At 45.5% G+C, this 20,037-nt stretch overlaps 5 protein-coding genes across 5 annotated transcripts in view; 1 reads left to right on the forward strand and 4 right to left on the reverse strand.

Moving 5' to 3' along the window:
- LOC309548668 (uncharacterized protein) overlaps window positions 1–697 on the reverse strand; it is a gene marked incomplete at both ends in the record, with an annotated part of 75,782 nt that extends 75,085 nt beyond the window's left edge. The window contains 1 exon segment of the mRNA XM_082248631.1: window positions 689–697. Within this exon segment, the coding sequence (XP_082104757.1) occupies window positions 689–697 (9 nt within the window).
- The window catches only part of LOC309548666 (uncharacterized protein), a gene marked incomplete at its 3' end in the record, with an annotated part of 135,602 nt that extends 131,902 nt beyond the window's left edge, over window positions 1–3,700 (reverse strand). The window contains exon 1 of the mRNA XM_082248629.1: window positions 3,678–3,700. The remainder of the gene's footprint in view (window positions 1–3,677) is intronic.
- LOC309549119 (uncharacterized protein) overlaps window positions 1–20,037 on the reverse strand; it is a 2,919,967-nt gene that overhangs the window by 1,766,855 nt on the left and 1,133,075 nt on the right. Inside the window, exon 12 of the mRNA XM_082249156.1 lies at window positions 2,007–2,030. Coding sequence (XP_082105282.1) covers window positions 2,007–2,030 — 24 coding nt within the window. The remainder of the gene's footprint in view (window positions 1–2,006; window positions 2,031–20,037) is intronic.
- Window positions 1–20,037, forward strand: part of LOC309549117 (uncharacterized protein) — a 4,285,597-nt gene that overhangs the window by 1,656,194 nt on the left and 2,609,366 nt on the right.
- Window positions 10,170–18,267, reverse strand: LOC309548671 (gastrula zinc finger protein XlCGF66.1-like; the record flags this gene model as incomplete). Its single annotated transcript, XM_082248634.1, has 4 exons — window positions 18,156–18,267; window positions 17,894–18,028; window positions 17,684–17,807; window positions 10,170–10,759 (listed from the first exon to the last, which is right to left on the reverse strand). Exons 1-4 carry the CDS (start codon window positions 18,249–18,251, stop codon window positions 10,170–10,172), a joined length of 945 nt encoding a protein of 314 aa, XP_082104760.1. The 5' UTR covers window positions 18,252–18,267.

Here is a 20,037-nt window from a genome sequence, read left to right on the forward strand (position 1 = left end):
TGTAACTAGTAAATGGGTCCTCTGATCTCCTACCAGTTCATTTCTTTATTCATGGACCTTAGTCAGAGAGTGAGGAAACAACGAGAACTGTCTTTTATAGGAGTGACAGTGATGAGGGGATTATAGGACGAGTGTTCCCTCCCCCTCTATCACTCATTGCCATCTTCCCAACACAAGAAGTCCCGCACTTCCTTATTTTGTCCATGATTTAGTCATGAATAACAGCGGGGCTGAGCCCCACCAGAGGTCAGAGAGTGAGGATGGGGGGAGAACAACCAAGATGAAGACTGGACTGATCCTGTAGACCACCCATCATTGGGTTACTGACTCCTCCCTCATTATCACTTTCTGTTTAAGGCTCCAAAGTTGGAGGATGTTATCACATTATTATCACCATGTAAAAGTCTGTCCTCCAATCAAATCATCAGATATAAAATGTCCAGCTGGTAGGAAATGGGTGTATCAAAAGAGAATCCATATTATGTGTATATATAGCAGTGGATAGAGGGGAGATAACAGAAATCTGCTATGTAATGTACAACATAGAGTATATAGTGCAGGGGTCAGGAGTATGTAATGTGTAATATGAATGTAGAATCCCTCTGACATTTAAAAGGCAGGATAACTCCTCCAAAAGCCAGGGGCAGGCTAGCCGTTCACCCCAGGGCTGAATCCATGGCATAAATACCGGGACCATGAAAGGTTATTGGGCGCCACTCACTTTTGTCTTTTTAAAGTGTTATTGCAGAATGGTTCAGGAGGTGAGGGTTGGGGGGAAGGGGGGATGGGGGTTTCAGATACCATGGCAGATCACTTACAGACTCTGCAGATCAATGTCTACTCTCACAGTGTCAGAACCTATAAGCCGACTAAGCAACACTGTAAGCACATTTCCAAATTTCAGTGCGTCCTCCAAGTGAGTCCCCAGGCCCTCCTTAGAGACCGGCCTTCTTCATGGATCTCTCCAGCAAGGGGCCTCCCCTGGGTCTCCTCCTTGGCACAGCTTCCTCCAGACCAGGCAGGACAACTTCACAACCACTTCAGCACATGTTAGGCCCCAAAACAGGCTAATGGACCAAACAGCAGAGCTCCATCCAGCAGCCCCTCCCTACACCTCATCCCAGGGGAAGAGAGCGAGCACATGACCTGTCCCAGATATTTATTTCCTCCCCCAGCATGCACCAGTGACATAAACTCTGGACCAATCAGTGAGCAGTATGGGTGGAGGAATGTATTTAGTGTTAATGACCCACCTGTGCTGATCTCTGTAGGAGTGTCCTCCTCTATAAATGTCCCCGTTATTCCATCCTCCTCCATAGACTGCTGATCATCCCACACATACGTCTCTTCTTCTTCTGCTTTAATCTTAAATTCTATATCGATTGGATCTCCACTCTAAACCAAGAAAATGAGAGAGAATATCATCTGTAAAATATAAGCTTTATTATTGGGACATCACATAAAAATCCACACATTGTCTCCATGAGTCTGTGTTTTATAATCTCTGTCTCACGACCTTGTAACAGTGAGGGATGGTGTGACCTTCCTGTGTGGAATCCCGGGAATACAGAGGATGGGGACATCTCTCTGGTGGGTTCCTGGTATTAGGTGGCTCCATCATATCCTTGTGTCCTTCTGAAAACTCCTCCATCACTCCATACTCCTCATCCTCCTCTTTATACTCTTCTTTAACATCAATATTATCATCCCTGAGGTTTCCACTCTGAATATATAATAAAACATTCCTTGTAACAAACATGCTGTGTATAAATCAGAACTACCAATAATTGTCACTCATCTACCTGATGATGGTGGGGGATGGTGTGACCTTCCTGTGTGGAATCCTGGGAATACAGAGGATGGGGACATCTCTCTGGTGGGTTTCTGTAGCTGGATGACTCCACCATGGTGTCCTGGTACAGATCTTTGTGTTCTTTTAGAATCTCTGACTCCTCCATCACCCCATCCTCATCATCCTCCTCTTTTATCTCTTCTTTAACCTCAACTTTAGAATCTCTCAGGTTTCCACTCTGAATATATAATAAAAATGACATCAATGGTAACAATGCAGATAATGTACAGATCCTAATGATACGATCAGTGATTGTTCCTCATCTACCTGATGATGGTGAGGGATGGTGTGACCTTCCTGTGTGGAATCCCGGGAATACAGAGGACGGGGACATCTCTCTGGTGGGTTCCCATTACTGGATCCATCTGTAGGAAACACACACACTGACTGAATACATTGTTTCTATGGGTTTATCAGATGATGGGGGATCTAGGTGGACCCTCCGTACTGCTCTCTCCTTTACAGTAAAGTCTCCTCTTACCCGGTGATGTGAGGGGCGGCTGATTCTCCATCATGACGTCCTTGTAGAGATCCTTGTGTCCTTCTAAATACTCCCACTCCTCCATGGAGAAATAGACAGTGACATCCTGACACCTTATAGGAACCTGACACACACAATGATACAGTCACCATCCAGACACATCCCTTGTCTGTTACTGGATAATGTCCCAGAATTCCCAGCACCGCTCACCTCTCCTCGATGATCTCTCTGGTGTTTTCTAGAATCTTCTTTGTATTTCTCTATTCTATCAGGGAGGGAGATGGAGGCAATGTGATGGTCATATGATCTCCAGACTTCACAGGAGGAAAACTCTAGGTCTGAACACAAATAGTAAAATCAAATGAAATTCCCAGAATCCTCCTCACCTCACCATTCAGGTTTCCATTTGATTAAAGCCCCACCTCAGACTGAGGTATAATTTACCCACACAGGACCCCCACACTACGCAGGGTAAAAGCTTGTTGCAGGCATTCTGACATCATTACATACAACGCAGGACCAACAGTCCCACTTTGCTAATGAGGATGCCAAGGGTCCGCCCACATCCTAAGAGCATGAGAAAAAAAAAAGCCAGATGGATGGACATTGGGGGGAGGAGCTGTGAGGTCAGTGTGATGTCATAGGACATATAGACTCTGGATGGAGGGACATTTAGATGGGGAGATTTGAGGGGCCCTCTATATGAGGATCCGGTGCTAACCAAATCATTGTTCCTGGGTGCCTCCCACCTCTCCTAAACTGAAGAGTAAACTTTGACCTTTACCATACAGAGATCTGTCAGGAGTGTGAAATAAGCTCTCATGTGATCAGGTGATGTGTGGAGGAATGGAGTGTAAATAGCAGACAATTTTCTCCAGAGCTCCGAATGGATGGGATGGATTTTGCTGCATGCTGGTGCCAACTTTCCACCCCCCAGGGTCACTGCAGGTGTCGAGAAAAGCTGTGTAAGAGGATATGGAGGAGAGATGAGGAGGAGATCCAGGAATCAGGATAAAGGTCAGGACAAGCAACAGACGAGCGCATCCAAGAGATGAAGCCGGGGTCACTACACAGAAAATCAATCCAAGGAAACAACAGGCAGGACGAGGAATAGCAAGAAGGAGCTCAGAGACAAATGAGAATATTGCTCAGCCAATGGGAGATTATCTCAGCATGACTTACATAATGAAGGAGATAAGGGGGAGGGGAGGTGACCATAGATACATGGAAATTCAGCTGGTTTAGCAGGGATCGGTCACATTTCCATCCATGTGTGGTCAGCTTTGGAAGCAAGATATATTAATCATCAACTGATCCCCTTGAAGGGGTTAATCTACTTATTACCTCCTCTGCCGCCAGATCCTGCAGTGTCTCCCTCTACGTTCTATGGAATGTCCTCTTTACCTGACACCACTTCCTGTCTGTATTCCATAGAGACTTCCTGTCTGTATTCCATAGAGACTTCCTGTCTGGGTAGAGGTGAGATCACCACCTTGTGGAGCTCAGAGGAACTGCAGCCCTGAGAAATGTCTGGTAGTGTGAACACGGCCTTGTGCTGTGTGTGTATATACTGTATATCCTTCCCCTTTCTCTCCTCCCTGAGTGTGTATGAAGAGGCGGAGCTCCTGCTGGAACAGCGATCGGAGGAGGAAGCCGAGTCTAGGAGGGAGACTGACAGAAAGCGCAGCAGACTTGCAGGAGTGAGCGATGAGGATCCAGTTCCTTTGCCATCGGAGGTGAGGAGAGTGTGAAGGATGCTTGTGACTCTGGTAGCTGAAAAGCTGGGAGTTCTATTGCTCTGACGAGTAGGAAAGCACTACTAAGGGGGCGCCCTCACCATCACGTGTGTAAGAGGTGGAAGAAGGCGTGGCTACACTACAGCTGGCACAGTTTGGAGCACGGAGAACTTTCACACCTTATCAACTTTTCATTAATTTGTGGAGTTTTATTGAGCAAAATAAAATAATTGAAGTGGATGCAAAGAGGAAGCAGTGGACTTGCGAGAACACAATATTGAGTACACAATATTGTATGATTACATGAATTTGCACAGATTTTTACTTTATAGAAAATATTATAAGATTAATGAAGTAGGTGCAAAGTGGAAGCAGTAGATCTGCAGGGAACAGTATCTTGAGCACAAACACTTTATGTTGTATATGAATTTGCACATGGGTCAGTTTACTTAATTTATTGATAAACACCATAAGATGAATGAAGTAGGTGTAAATCTAGACCTGGGGAACACAAGGGAGGCAGAGTGGGAATCCTCCTATCCTCACAGAGCACCTTCCAGGTTCTTCCCTCTCCTCCCTCTCATCATTTGAAGCTCACTGTATACGTCTATTTTCTCCAATCTCCTCTAGAATTGCTGTGATCTATCGGCCCGCTGGACCGGTATTACCTTTCCTTGATGACTTCTCTGCCTGGCTGCCCTACTTTCTCTCTTCTGAAATCCCCACAATCATTCTCAGCGACTTCATCATCCCTGTTACTACGAACACTTCTGCTACTTCCAAACTTCTCAGTCTAACCTCCTCATTTGGCCTGAAGAAATGGATACACAATGGATAGAGGCTTCTACTCACTCTGGTGACATCACCCTCAGCCTTGTATTCTCCCACCTATGTACTTCATGCATCCTCTCCAACAATCCTCTCCCTCCCTCTAAACACCACTAGGGATGGGCGAGCGGTTTGGACCGAGGATAACTTCACCGATCACCCGAATTTTCTGTGCGCTCAGTATTTTCATTTTTTTTACTATTTACATCCCGCCGAGCGCACAGTCAATAGGTTGTTAGGAAGCGAAACCGGGAAGCCGGCCACTGCATCCTTAACAAGGAATGAGTCATAAGCTGTCAGTGGGCTTCCCAGATGACAGCAGAATGTAGGAAAAAAAATTGCCGGCAAGAAGAAAATCGGGGAAAAAACGGCGTGTGGTCCCCCAAAATCCATACCAGGCCCTTTGGGTCTGGCATGAATTTTAAGGGGAACTCCATGCCAAAATTTAAAAAACAAATGGCATGAGGTCCCCCCAAAATCTATACCTCACCTGTATCCAAGCATGAAGCCTGGCAGGCCAGGAAAGGGGGGACGAGCGAGTGACCCCCTGAATCATACCAGGCCACATGCCCTCAACATGGGGGATGTGCCCCAAAGCACCTTGTCCCTATGTTGATGGGGACAAGGGCCTCTTCCCCAAAACCTTGGCCTGTGGTTGCGGGGGCCTGCAGGCAGGGGGCTTATCAGAATCATGAAGCCCCCTTTAACAAGAGGGCCCCCAGATCCCGTCCCCCTGTGTGAATGAGTTTGGGGTACATTGTGAGAATAAATGAGGCTATGAGCCCATTTTTCACAATTCCTTCTATAGAAAAATAAAAAAAACAATGTCCTCCAATGTAGATCCATCGTCAGTCATGACACCCACTGCACCTCTGGACCCCAAAAAGAAAACACTCTACCCTCAAGGAATGACAGCCTAACAGTTCTTAAAAAGGTAAGGAGCAGGGCCACCTGGTGACATCATCTGGTAGGCCCGCCCCCCTTGTGATGTAACTGACTGGTGCATGCTGGATTGGTGGTATCATAAGGGGCAGGGCCACCAGGTGACATCACCAGGTGGCTCTGCTCATTAACTATTTAAAAACTATCACCCAGCGGAGCAGGCATTTGACAGTCAGCCTTCCTCATGGGCAGAGGTTTTTTTTTTCTTTTTTTGGGTCGACGGTGCAGCGATCGTTGTGATTGACGATGGATCTACATCAGGGGACATTGTTTTTTTTTTAAAGGAACTATCAAAAACTGGCTCATGTCTATTTTTAACACTTTTTTTGGTAAATGGGGGCCAGGATCTGGGGGCCTCCTTTTTCAAGGGGGCTTCCAGATTCCAATTAGCCCCCTGAAGACCCCCTAACCCAAAGCACCCCCCCATGTTGAGCGCATGTGGCCTGGTGTTGTTTGGGGGGGCACTCGCTTGTCCTCACCCCTGTCCTGGCCTGTCAGGCTATGTGCTTGGATAGGGGCCGGTATGGATTTTGGGGGGGAAGATACGCCATTTAAAAAAAAAATGGTGTGGGGTTTCCCCTCAAAATCTATACCAGACCCCTATCCAAGCATGCAACCTTTTTGGGCCTGGTATGGATGGGGTCTGGTATAGACAGTAGGGACACCACGTCATTTTTTTCCCCATTTTTTATTTTCTTTGCCAACAATTATTTTTTTTTACATTCAGCTGTCTGCTGGGAAGCCTGCTGACAGCTGATGACTCATTCGTTGGTAAGGATGCCGTGGCCGGTTTCCCGGCCTCACTTCTTAACAACCTATTGACTCAGCGGGATGTAAATAGTAAAATAAATAGAAGAAACGCAGAGCACACAGAAAATTCGGGTGTTTGGCGAACACCTGAAGGGGCCATTTCGGGTTGAAGTTATGTTTGGTCCAAACCGCTCGTCCATCCCTAGTTGTGTTTAGAGAGAGGGAGAGGATTGTTGGAGAGGATGCATGGAGTGCATAGGTGGGAGAATACAAGGCTGAGGGTTTTGCCACCAGAGTGAGTAGAAGCCTCTATCCATTGTTTCAGGCCAAATGAGGAGATTAGACTAAAAAACTTAGACTAAAAAACTTAGAAGTAACAGAAGTGTTTGTAGTAACTGGGATGTTGAAGTCACAGAGAATGATTTTGGGGATTTTAAAGGTCCTGGTATGGACCGAGGGGGACCCCCACACTGTTATTATTTTTATTTTTTATTTCCATTGCCAACAATGGCTGGGAAAATCATTTTTAATGTCATATTTTTTTTTTCTTTATAAATGTCAGTTTTGCTGCAGCAGGTTCTATACACAGTACAGATACACCATTTTACAGGCAGACTAAGGCTGCATACACATTATACAACTTTTGTTGTTAGATTTCCTAAAAATTTACCTTCAACTATGTAGTGCAGGGGCCTGCCTGACTGCATACAAATTGAAACTGTTTATGTTTGACCTCATATTATATGGTTTTGGTAAATCTAAAGGAAAAAAATTGAAAGAAAATTGTATAGTGTTTATCCAGCCTTAGTCTGCCGGTAAAGTGGTGTATCTGTACTGTGTATAGAACCTGCTGCAGCAAAACTGACATTTATAAAGAAAAAAAAAATATGACATTAATGCCCCAGGCATTATATTTAAAGGAATTCTTTTGTTTCATTTTAAGCATTAATTAAAATCATTGCTCCTTCAAAAACGATATTTTGTAAAAAAAAAAAATAAAATAAAATTGCATTGATAGTATCAAACATGAAAAAATAATAAAGAAAAGAAAAACACGTACACAGAAATGTTTGATGTTGGGCGAACACCCAAACGGAAGATGTTCAAGCCAAACCATTCGCCCATCCCTACTCCCTGGTTATCTCTCACCTCGACTACTGCAACTCCCTCCTCATTGTCTTACCTTTACATAGGCTATCCCTCCTTCAGTCCATCATTAATGCTCCTGCCAGACTCCTCCACCATACAAACCGCTCAGCATCTGCTACCCCTCTCTGCCAATCCCTCCATTGGCTGCCACTTACCCAACAAATTCAATTCACAATACTAACAGTAACTTACAAAGCCATCCACAACTCGGCCCCCAGCTACACCACTAACCTGGGCTCAATATGCCAAACAAATCATCCTCTTTGATCCTCCCAATATACCCTTCTTTCTAGTTCCCTTGTCACCTCCTCCCACCTCCAGGACTTCTCCCGAGCCTCTCCTATCCCATGGAACTCCCTACCCCAATCTGTCTCATTATCTCTTACTCTATCCACCTTTAGGTGTTCCCTGAAAACTCATCTCTTCAGAGAAGCCTATTCTGCTCACACCTAACAACTACTTTTATTTTCTCCATCAGCCCATCCCCCACAGTTATTACCTTTTGTACCACTTGACCTTCCCTCCTAGATTGTAAGCTCTAAAAAGCAGGACCCTCTGATTCCTCCTGTACTGAATTTTATTGTAATTGTTCTGTTTGCCCTAACATTGTAGAGGCTGCGCAAACTGTTGGCGCTTTATAAATCCTGTATAATAATAATAATAATATATGACTGCCTAGTCCAGCCTCTCTCAGCCAGGGTTCCTCCAAAGGTTCCTAGGGGCTCCTTGTCACTTCCTTGGGCTGTATATGGAAGTGTCACCTACCAGCCGTTTCTGGATACTGAAGCTTGTCATCATTGCACGACACACACAATTTTTTTTTCGTTCAATATATTTTTTAATCTAACTTTAATTTTAACAAGAGTGCAAAAAAAATGTATAAAATGGTAAAGTTAGAAATCCAATTGATCAGGAAAATGACTTGTCTGGAATGTGGAGGCGGAGTCGGTAATAATTTGTGTACAATACAATACACAACGTGTTACATTATTATAACAAAGTATTGTAGAAAAGATCACACCATAGAAAATGGGGGAAAGGAGAAAATAAACCCGGATATGAAGGTGACATTTGTGTACGAGGAACACCTTAACAATTACCACCATTTTATTCTCCAGGGCCTCTGCTTTCAGAAAATATATGTTTGGGGGTTTTATCTAATCTTCAGGCCCAAAATCTGCATTTTACCATGTGTGCAAAAATAATGCAAAAACAGCTCTGGTATTTATGTCCTTCAATGTGTACTGTACTCATAAATACATGGGTGTGATCTCAGGGATTTGTATGACCCCCCCCCCCCCTCGACATAGGAACCTAAGGGGTCTATGCAAACAATATGTTTGGTGAGTGTGACAAGCATGTGTCCAACCGTGACAAATTCTGGCCGTATTCTAATAAACACAGTGATTTCCTATAATCATCAGCTCCAACTAGTGGCCATAATGAGGTATTAGTTCCAAAATACCTCAATCAGGAAAAATAGTTCAATATCGAATTATGGCCACTAGATGGACCCAATGATCATAGGAAATCACTGAATGAAATAAAATAAGACCAACCTTTGTCATGGATGAATGAATGCTTGTCATATTTGTTCATCTATTTTATAAAAACTAAACATGTAAGTGAAGTGGTAACTATTGAGCCAATCACTTCATCAAACCACACATAATATCTCCCTTCTAAGGGAAAACAGAAATTATTTACAGAAAATCAAATAGTATAAATATTTTCCAACCAATAACCTCCACCCAGACAAGATATGTAGAAATATAAAGACAAGCGGTGTTACCTCTCGTGCCAAGCCACCCAAACCCACACAGGAGCAAAGGAAAGAAGTTCTCACCTAGTTTATCTCCGAGTTCTCCTTCCCTCCTGTTGGGGGATGGGAGAAGGATGGACTGAAGACAGAGAGACACGCTGCGGGGTCACCACTGGTAAGTATAGCCTTGAAATGAAGGACCTCAACTTCAGAATTTCTGTCTTGTCTGTGTAAAGTTTACTGATAAAGATATATGGGATCTCACAGTTTCTAGCTCTGTAACCCGCTATACCATTATCAGTAACCGTCACACAGACAAGCAAGACATTCTGAAGGTGATTCCTTCATTTCACGGCTCTACTTACCACTCTACACCCCAAAATTTACTCAGCCAATGAAAAGCCAACACAGTACAACACTTCATCCATGTCTTTGGTGATCTCTGATCTCCTTATGAAGTGTTTCTTACATGATAAAGATCAGCCATGGAGTATATCTGAGGTGTATATCAGGGTGTGCTTCTTCCCCACATGTCCACCAACATTCATATAGAAGACAACATTTCCCACACTCAAGGCACTAATACACCTCCAGGGTTGTGAGGGATCCCTGATGTACAGGAAGACAGAACTTCAATGAGGAACAATTCCCTCATTCACATGAATATGGCTACTCCCCTGTGTGAGATCTCTGATGTCTGCAAAAATGGGACTTCACTGAAAAACATTTCCCGCACTCAGGACAGGAATACGGCTTCTCCCTCTCCCCTGTGTGAGATCTCTGATGTGTGTTAAGAATAGACTTCCGTGAAAAACATTTCCCGCACTCAGGACAGGAATGCGGCTTCTCTCCAGTGTGAATTCTTTGATGTGTGGAAAGATGGGACGTCTGTGAAAAACATTTCCCGCACTCAGGACAAGAATACGGCTTTTCCCCCGTGTGAGATCTCTGATGTATGTAAAGATGGGACTTATATGAAAAACATTTCCCGCACTCAGGACAGGAATGCGACTTCTCCCCCGTGTGAGATCTCTGATGTCTGTAAAGATTATACTTTAGTGAAAAACATTTCCCGCACTCAGGACAGGAATACGGCTTCTCCCATGGTGGTCCATCTACACTGTGTGGTGCCGGATGGACATTTGAGGTAGCCGGGTTTTCTCCTGGACTATACTGTGTGATGTCCTCATCTTCTACTTTACAGTCTGGAGACAAAGTGAGACAATCCTCTGAGGTTTTCCTCATCTCCCGTCCATGTACTAAAATAGAAATACAAAGATTATTACTAGGCATCAGCAGATTGGTTCCCCTAAACCAGGACTCCGCCCACATCATGCAGCTTTGTCTCTGAGGATCTTACAATTCCACCCTCAAGGTAACTAGTAAATGGTAGAGGGTGACTAGGTGACCCAGGAGTCACACATCAAGTCAGGACCTGCTGTATGATAGTAAATGGCAGTCTCAGTCTGGACCTACGCCAGGCCACGCCTTGATGTGCGGGACACCGACTCACTATCTACCGATATAAAATGTCCAGCTGGTAGAAAATGGGTGCAACAAAAGAGAATCCATTATGTGTATATATAGCAGTGGGTAGAGGGGAGAGAGCAGAAGTCAGTAGAGATGGCCTTGCAGTTCGCGGCGAATTTTGCTTGTTCGCTATCCGCCAAATTTGCGAACACATGGCGTTGTTCGCGGCGGCCATATTAGTTTACATTGGGAGAACTTTGACCCATGACACAGCCGTCAGGTGGAACGGGACAGCCAATTAGAACATTTCAGCACATGGACATGCCCCCTACCTTATAAATAGACCTGAGCTGTCGGCCATTTCACAAAAGTCCTTTTCAGGGCTTGTATTTCGGTATAGGTCTACTAGTATCTTTTCAGGTTAGGAGCAGGTATCCAGTCAGTGCTTTAGGGGCAGTTAGAGATTGGCAGCAGTCATACAAATCGCTCGGTTAATGTTCACAAAAGTCTTTTTCAGGGCTGGTATTTCGGTATAGGTCCAGTCTCTTTTCAGGTTAGGGACAGGTATCCAGTCTGTGCTTTAGGGGCAGTTAGAGAGATCGACTGCAGTCACACAAATCACTCTGTTAATGTCCACAAAAGTCATTTAAAGGGCTGCAATTTTATTTTTTTTGGTATTGCTGTGCAGTGCACTAAAAAAAGGGGGGGGGGGTAATCCACAGTGTTTTATACTTTGTAGAAAGCATGTTATAGTGGTTTAGTAGTATTATTGTGCACTGTGCAGCACTGTGACAGGTGTGGTAACTGAGCGTTGCTGCAGCAATACTACAAACAGTGCCAAACTCCCTGGCCAGTTTTTTGAACAACTGGTGTGATAGACCAGTGGCCCCCCAATACCACATATTGAAGTGGGGTGTTATCTGAGTATACTTTTACAAGTGTATTTGTGTCCTGCAACAATATTGCCTCTTTTGCTGACTTAAGTCTGATGCACACAGTGCCAAACTCCCTTGCCAATTTTTTGAACAACTGGTGTGATAAACCAGTGGCCCCCCAATACCACATATTGAAGTTGGGTGTTATTTAACAGTATACTTTTCTAAGAGTGTATTTTAGTCCTGCAAAAATTTGGCCTCTCTTGATGTGTTGACTGTGCTACACACAGTGACAACAGTTACTGGCCAATTATTTGTAGAACTGGTGTGATAAACCTGTGCCCCCCCAATACCACAGATTGAAGCAGGGTGTTATCTACCTTTTTCCAGATATACTGCGATTCTCTAGAGACTTTTGTCACAGGGTAATTAAAAAACATGACAGGCAGAGAAGAGGCAGACACGTACGCAGGGGTGGTAGGGGTAGGGCAGGAGCAGTAGGCCAGAGCTAAACTGTGAAGTTTCAAATGCCGCGTGCAATTACGTCAAAGGACGCACCAGACTTGGTTGAGTGGCTCACTCAGCCTTCCTCTTCTGCACCCTCCTCATCCTCTCTATCTGCACCCTCTTCACGCTCTGCTGTGTGCACCCCCAAAGACACCACCACCACCACATACCCTCCGCTTGAGTCACTGGAATTATTTTCTGATCCATCACAACACGTTTGCGATGCACAGCCATTTTTGGACTCAGATCAGAAAGAGGAGGTAGCAACAGCCTCCACTCAGCAGTCTGACGACATTACCCAGATCAGCCCAAGGAGGTTGGTCCCGCTGTTGCTGCCTACTCCGAGATCTCGAATGTTAGTGGTGGGGAAGGTGATGTGGATGATGACGTGTCTAAAGATGTCACATGGGTGGCCACAAGAGAGGAAGAGGAAGGGACTTCAGAGGGAGAGACGGACCGGCAGATAGGGAGGAGAGGCAGGCAGAACTTGCATTGCACAAGAGGTACAAAGCAGACTGCAAATGTATCAGGAGCGAGCCATCAACCATGTACAGTCACATCTGGCGCTCCCAGGAAGCCGGCACATGGCTCTGCAGTGTGGGCTTTTTTTAATGTGTCCGTTGCTGACAACAGTGTTGCGATCTGCAGCGTTTGCAGTAAACGCATAAGTCGCGGTAAGCCCAACACTCACCTAGGGACAACCGCCTTAAGAAGGCACCTGAACTCCCATCACCGAGCCCAGTGGGAGCAACTCCGTCAGAACCCACAAAGCCACACTCCAGGCTCTCACCGCCAGCCCCTTCTCTTTCTCCTTCTCCTCACATTTGTCCTCCACTCCACCTGCCATGATGCCATCGTCGCGTAGTTCTGGAAAAAGGCAGGCTTCTGTGGCCCAAATGTTGGAGCGGAAAAAAATGATGACGCTGGATAACCCTCTTGACCAACGTTTGACTGCTGGCTTGTCGGGACTGATAGCCCGCCAACTACTGCCATATCAACTGGTGGACTCGGAGGCCTTTCGTAAATTTGTGGCTATTGGAACACCACAATGGAAGGTCCCAGGCAGGAAATATTTCTCGCAGAAGGGCATTCCAGAGCTGTATGGCCATGTTCAGTGAATATATCTTTGGCACACAGTGTTGGTGCCAAGATACATCTGACCACAGACACATGGTCTAGCAAACACAGGCAGGGAAGGTATATCACTTTTACTGCCCACTGGGTGAACCTTCTGATGGCCGTCAAGCATGTAACCCGTGGCACCTGTGTAGATTTAGTTGTACCGCCACGGATTGCAAGCAGGCCTGCCTTTTCCTCTCCTCCTCCTCCATCCTCCCTCTTCTCCTCAAAAGACTCCTCTTCTTCCGCTGCTACCGTCTCTTCCACTGCGCTGCCCAAGATCCCCAGAACCTATTCCACATGCCAGGTGAGACGTTGCCATGCTGTGCTGCATCTGTTGTGCCTGGAAGCCAAGGGCCACACTGGTCCTGCACTCCTTTCAGCTTTGCCTTCACAGGCAGATCAGTGGCTGACACCGCTGAATTTGACAGTTGGTAAAGTGGTGTGCGACAACGGTGCCAATCTGCTGAGCGCGCTGAAACAAGGCAAAGTAACACACGTGCCATGCATGGCACACGTCCTGAACTTGGTGGTGCATCGATTCGTTGGCAAATACCCTGGGGTCCAGGATGTCTTGCGGCAGGCCAGGAAATTCCCGGGCCATTTCCGAAGATCTTACACAGCCATGGCTCCCCTTGCTGAGATTCAGCGCGACACAACCTGCCCGTCAGGCGTCTTATTTGTGACTGCCTGACGCGATGGAACTCAACATTGCATATGCTTGATAGGCTGCTTCAGCAGAAACGTGCAGTTAATGACTACCTGTTCAAACTCTGCAGGAGGACAGGTTCTGGGGAACTTGGGTTTTTTTCACCTTGCCAGTGGCTGCTCATGCGGGAGGCATGCAGACTTCTGCGGCCATTCGATGAGATCACCAAACTGGTCAGTCAGGGCCAGGGCACAATAAGTGACATCATAGCTTACGCCTTCTTTCTGGAGCATGCATTGCGTCATGTCATTGATCAAGCCGTCGAGGAGAAGTCGCAATGTTGGATGAATTCTCAGGGGGTGCTACTCCATCTGAGACAAATTAACAGCAGGAGTCTGAAGAGGAGTCAGAGGAGGATGGTGCTGGGGGGGATGAGGAGGAGCAAGAAGAGCATGCTTTAAACCTTTCTGGGATCCCTGGTGTTATCCGTGGATGGGGGGAGGAGAACGAGGATGACATTATCCTGGATGATGAGCTGGAAGCAGGCCACTACACCTCTTCCAGTTTAGTGGGAATGTGGGGCCTTCATGCTCCAGTGTTTTAAGGGGGACCCCGTATAAAACGCATAAAGGCCAAGGAGCTTTACTGGGTGGCAACATACTTAGACCCCCGGTACAAACACAAAATTGTGGAAATGTTACCACAATCACAGAGGGCGGTCAGAATGCAGGGCTTCCAGGCCTTGCTGTGGGAAATGCTGCATTCTGCTTTTCCATGCGCTGGCAGAGGAATTTCCAGTCACACAGAGACAGTTGCGGGTAGCAATCCAAAAAGGCCTGCAAGAAGAGGGTGGTTTGAAGATGTCTTGGTCACTTCAGATATAAGATCCTTCTTTCACCCGAACCATCGACAGCTGTACTCCGGATCCAGCATGACGGAACGCCTAGACTGACAGGTGTCCGACTACATCGGGTTAACGGCCGATGTGGACGCTCTGAGGAGTGATGAACCCCTGGACTACTGGGTGGGCAGGCTTGACCTCTGGCCAGAGCTTGCACAATTTGCAATGGAAATGTTGGCTTGCCCCCCATCCAGTGTCCTGTCCGAAAGAACGTTCAGCGCAGCAGGGGGGATCGTGACCGATAAGCGAACTCGCCTAGCTCATGACAGTGTAGACTAACTCACATTTATAAAAATGAATGAGGCATGGATCTCTGAGGAATTCAACACATGTGACCAGTAGATCATGTTTCATTGAAATTCGTCATGCAAGGCCACAAATATCTGCCAGACTGCCATCCACCCACAACAATTCCTGGTCCTTGGCTTCGCTACATACAGCTGCATAAAAGGCATTTCATGTCCATTGAATGGCAAATTCAATTTTGGGGCCTTTCAGGACTGACAATTATTTTTTCTGTGAATGCCTAATGTACCTTCAGCCACCAAATACTACGTTCTTAGCTGTCAGGTAAACCCATGTGGGCTAATTTTTGGGGCCTATGCAGGCCGACACTTACTTCTGTATCCTGTGAATGCCTAATGTACCTCCAGCCATCAAATACTACGTTCTTTGCTGTCAGTTAATCCCATGTGAGCTAATTTTTGGGGCCTATACAGGCCGACACTTACTTCTGTATACTGTGAATGCCTAATGTACCTCTAGCCATCAAATACTATGTTCTTTGCTGTCAGTTAATCCCATGTGAGCTAATTTTTGGGGCCTATACAGGCCGACACTTACTTCTGTATCCTGTGTGAATGCCTAATGTACCTCCAGCCATCAAATACTACGTTCTTTGCTGTCAGGTAAACCCACGTGAGCTAATTTTTGGAGCCTATACAGGCTGACACTTACTTCTGTATACTGTTTGAATGCCTAATGTACCTCCAGCCACCAAATACTACGTTCTTAGCTGTCAGGTAAACCCATGTGGGCTAATTTTTGGGGCCTATACAGGCCGACACTTACTTCTGTATCCTGTGAATGCCTAATGTACCTCCAGCCACCAAATACTACGTTCTTAGCTGTCAGTTAAACCCATGTGAGCTAATTTTTGGGGCCTATACAGGCCGACACTTACTTCTTTATCCTGTGAATGAATAATGTACCTTCAGCCACAAAATACTACGTACTTAGCTGTCAGGTAAACCTATGTGGGCTAATTTTTGGGGCCTTTTATGGCCGATACTTACTTCTGTATCCTGTGAATGCCTAATGTACCTTCAGTCACAGAATACTATGTTCTTAGCTGTCAGGTAAACCCATGTGGGCTAATTTTTGGGGCCAATACAGGCCGACGCTTACTTCTGTATCCAGTGAATGCCTAATGAACCTTCAGCCACAGAAAACTATGTGCTTAGCTGTCAGGTAAACCCATGTGAGCGAATTTTTGGGGCCTGGAATGGCCGACACTTACTTCTTTATCCTGTAAATGCCTAATTTTCAGACCGGAAATGAAAAACAATGGGTCTGTAAAGGTTCTGCCAAATTGTGGAATGGATGCGGACCCATTTTACAGATGTGTGAATGGACCCTATATGTATTAGACAATGTATTTACCGGCTGCTATCAGTTCTGGCTGATTTATGAAAAAAAATATATATATATTTTTTTTTGCTGTAAAAAAAAAAAAAAATTAGGGCAACTTTTCCAATTGTGTTATGACATTGTCCATGTGCTGGGACTATTTGTGCACAGCTAGTACGTCTTTTGTGGCTGCAACTATGACCTAAAGGTTCGCTTCCCATTAAAGTCAATGGGGCCCACTGCGAACTTGCGGTTCGCGGACTTTTGAGAAAATTTGCAGCTGACGTTCGCGAACCGCCCCGGCCAATGTTCGTCCATCTCTAGAAGTCAGGACTATGTAATGTACAACATATTGTATAAGATACAACAGATAGGACTATATAGTATCAGAGTTATGTAATGTACAACATAGAGTATATAGTGCAGGGGTCAGGACTCATATTATTGGTATTCGATAGTCAGTGGCAACAGGCTGATATCACCCAGTCCTTGCCCTAGCGTGGGCCAATCAGTGAGCAGTATGGGTGGAGGAATGTATTCAGTGTTAATGACCCACCTGTGCTGATCTCTGTAGGAGTGTCCTCCTCTATAAATGTCCCCGTTATTCCATCCTCCTCCATAGACTGCTGATCATCCCTCACATACATCTCTTCTTCTTCTGCTTTCACCGCAAATTCTATATCGATTGGATCTCCACTCTAAACCAAGAAAATGAGAGAGAATATCATCTGTAAAATATAAGCTTTATTATTGTCATCACATAAAAAATCCACACATTGTCTCCATGAGACTGTGTGTTATAAACTCTGTCCCACCAACCTTGTAATAGTGAGGGATGGTGTGACCTTCCTGTGTGGAATCCCGGGAATACAGAGGACGGGGACATCTCTCTGGTGGGTTCCCATTACTGGATCTATCTGTAGGAAACACACACACTGACTGAATACATTGTTTCTATGTGTTTATCAGATGATGGGGGATCTAGGTGGATCCTCCGTACTGCTCTCTCCTTTACAATAAATTCTCCTCTTACCCGGTGATGTGAGGGGCGGCTGATTCTCCATCATGATGTCCTTGTAGAGATCCTTGTGTCCTTCTAAATACTCCCACTCCTCCATGGAGAAATAGACAGTGACATCCTGACACCTTATAGGAACCTGACACACACAATGATACAGTCACCATCCAGACACATCCCTTGTCTGTTACTGGATAATGTCCCAGAATTCCCAGCACCGCTCACCTCTCCTGTCAGCAGCTCCATCATCTTCTTGGTGACTTCTAGAATCTTCTGCATGTTGTGTCTCTCAGGTTTTAGGGAGTCATATGGAGGCACTGTGATGGTCATATGATCACCTGACTTCAGAAGAGGAAATCTCTGTATTGAGGAAGCAATAGGAATATCATGTTAGAATCCCAGAATCCCCCTCACCTCTCCGGTCAGGTCGGTGTTTTATTAATAGAGATAAAAGTGATGTCATGTGACCTCCCAGAATCCCCCTCACCTCTCCAGTCAGCAGGTAGATGATCTCCAGGGTGAGGTTTAGTATCTTCTCAGTCATGTGACTCTGGTCCTCCTCCATCCTCATTGGTGTCGTCATCTATGAAGGTTTCCCTGTAGACAGATAAGATTGATAACAGAGAATTATCTGGATTGGTATTGGTTGTACAATAATAAGATGAGGATATCAGGAGGTAATATGAAGGTCGGTATTTATTTAAGCACTATGGTCCCAGTGAGAAAATATTTAATCTGGACAGTTTAGCGTTTTCTATGATTCTTGGGGTCTGGGATTCTCAAAAAATTTGGCCACCTGGATTACAACTTTCATTCCCCATGTTGGGTGTGAGATGAGGAGGAGATCCAGGAATCAGGATAAAGGTCAGGACAAGCAACAGACGAGCGCATCCAAGAGATGAAGCCGGGGTCACTACACAGAAAATCAATCCAAGGAAAGAACAAGCAGGACGATAAATAGCAAGAAGGAGCTCAGAGACAAATGAGAATATTGCTCAGCCAATAGGAGATTATCTCAGCATGACTTACATAATGAAAGAGATTAGGGGGAGGGGAGGAAATCACTTAAGGTGACCATAGATACATGGAAATTCAGCTGGTTCAGCAGGGATCGGTCACATTTCCATCCATGTGTGGTCACTTCCTGATAAAAGTCACTCGATCAGCGGCTGCAGCCAATAGCTTCATCACTGATCTGTGTATTCTGAGAGCGGAGGAGCGCCATCCATTGTCAGAATATAATAGAGCAGTGGGGAGGATTCCCCATCCCCCTCCAATGTGTGGATGGGGAAATCGCTTCCATTTTTTTTTTACTCATCCCGCTAGCTGAATGATAAAACAGAACCATGTATGGTCAGCTTTGGAAGTAAGATATATTAATCATCAACTGATTCCCTGAAGGGGTTAATATAGGTTTCCACACTATATATATGTGTATCATCATCTGCTGGAGATAAAAGATGTCACAGTGACTGTAACGGACCCCCAATACTTCGACCAAGTATTTCTGTTTTAGGTCTCCCGAATCCCACGTGATGCAGTGACCATGGCCCCCAATTACCCCCCAAACATCAGCCTAAGCTCGATGAAGGGTAAAAACAAAGACTCTTTATTCAAGAACTCACTTCCAATCTATACAGTCTTAGGTGAATGACATGGCAGGCTCAGACAGGATTAGCATTATCATAATTGACTCAACAAACAACAAGCCCAAAACATAGCCGAATACGCATTCCTAGAAGTGTGAACACACACCACCTCTAAACAGATGAAAGCAGAAGACATAGGCTTACAGGCTGCCCGTCTCCATTTTCAACACACCTTATTATAAGTGTCCATTCACATCCCCCCAGTATACCATAGCTGAGTCTTATGTTATTAGCATCTGTTTAGTCTCTCATTGTGTGAATTCCTTGGTTTTAGGCAGCTTAGGCCTAGAGTCTGTATCGTTTGGCATGACAGGGACTTGAGGTCAAAGTAACAGTACTCTGAGGGTCCCCCAGCATACATCCCCGCATAGAGCCGTGCTCCTCTACAAGCCAGGGCCCATAGTCCGTGGGCAGGAGGCTGGCCTCCACACTCCTCCAGTAGCCCGTGGTGAACGGCCCAGCAAATGGGCGTTCGTCACAGTGACTATGGAGGAAGAGGACGGACATGACGGGGGTTACTGGGTGTAAATAGAAAATAAGATCTTATTACCTCTTCTGCTGCCACTTCCACCAATGTCTTCTATCTACTTCCTCCCAACTCACCTCTCACCCGGAACTTACTGTCTGTATCTGACATCACTTCCTGTCTGTACCTGACATCACTTTCTGTCTGTATTCCATAGAGACTTCCTGTCTGGATAGAAGTGAGATCACCAGCTT

The sequence above is a fragment of the Pelophylax lessonae genome, assembly GCF_965119305.1.
Source record: "Pelophylax lessonae genome assembly, chromosome: 3".
Taxonomy (NCBI): domain Eukaryota; kingdom Metazoa; phylum Chordata; class Amphibia; order Anura; family Ranidae; genus Pelophylax; species Pelophylax lessonae.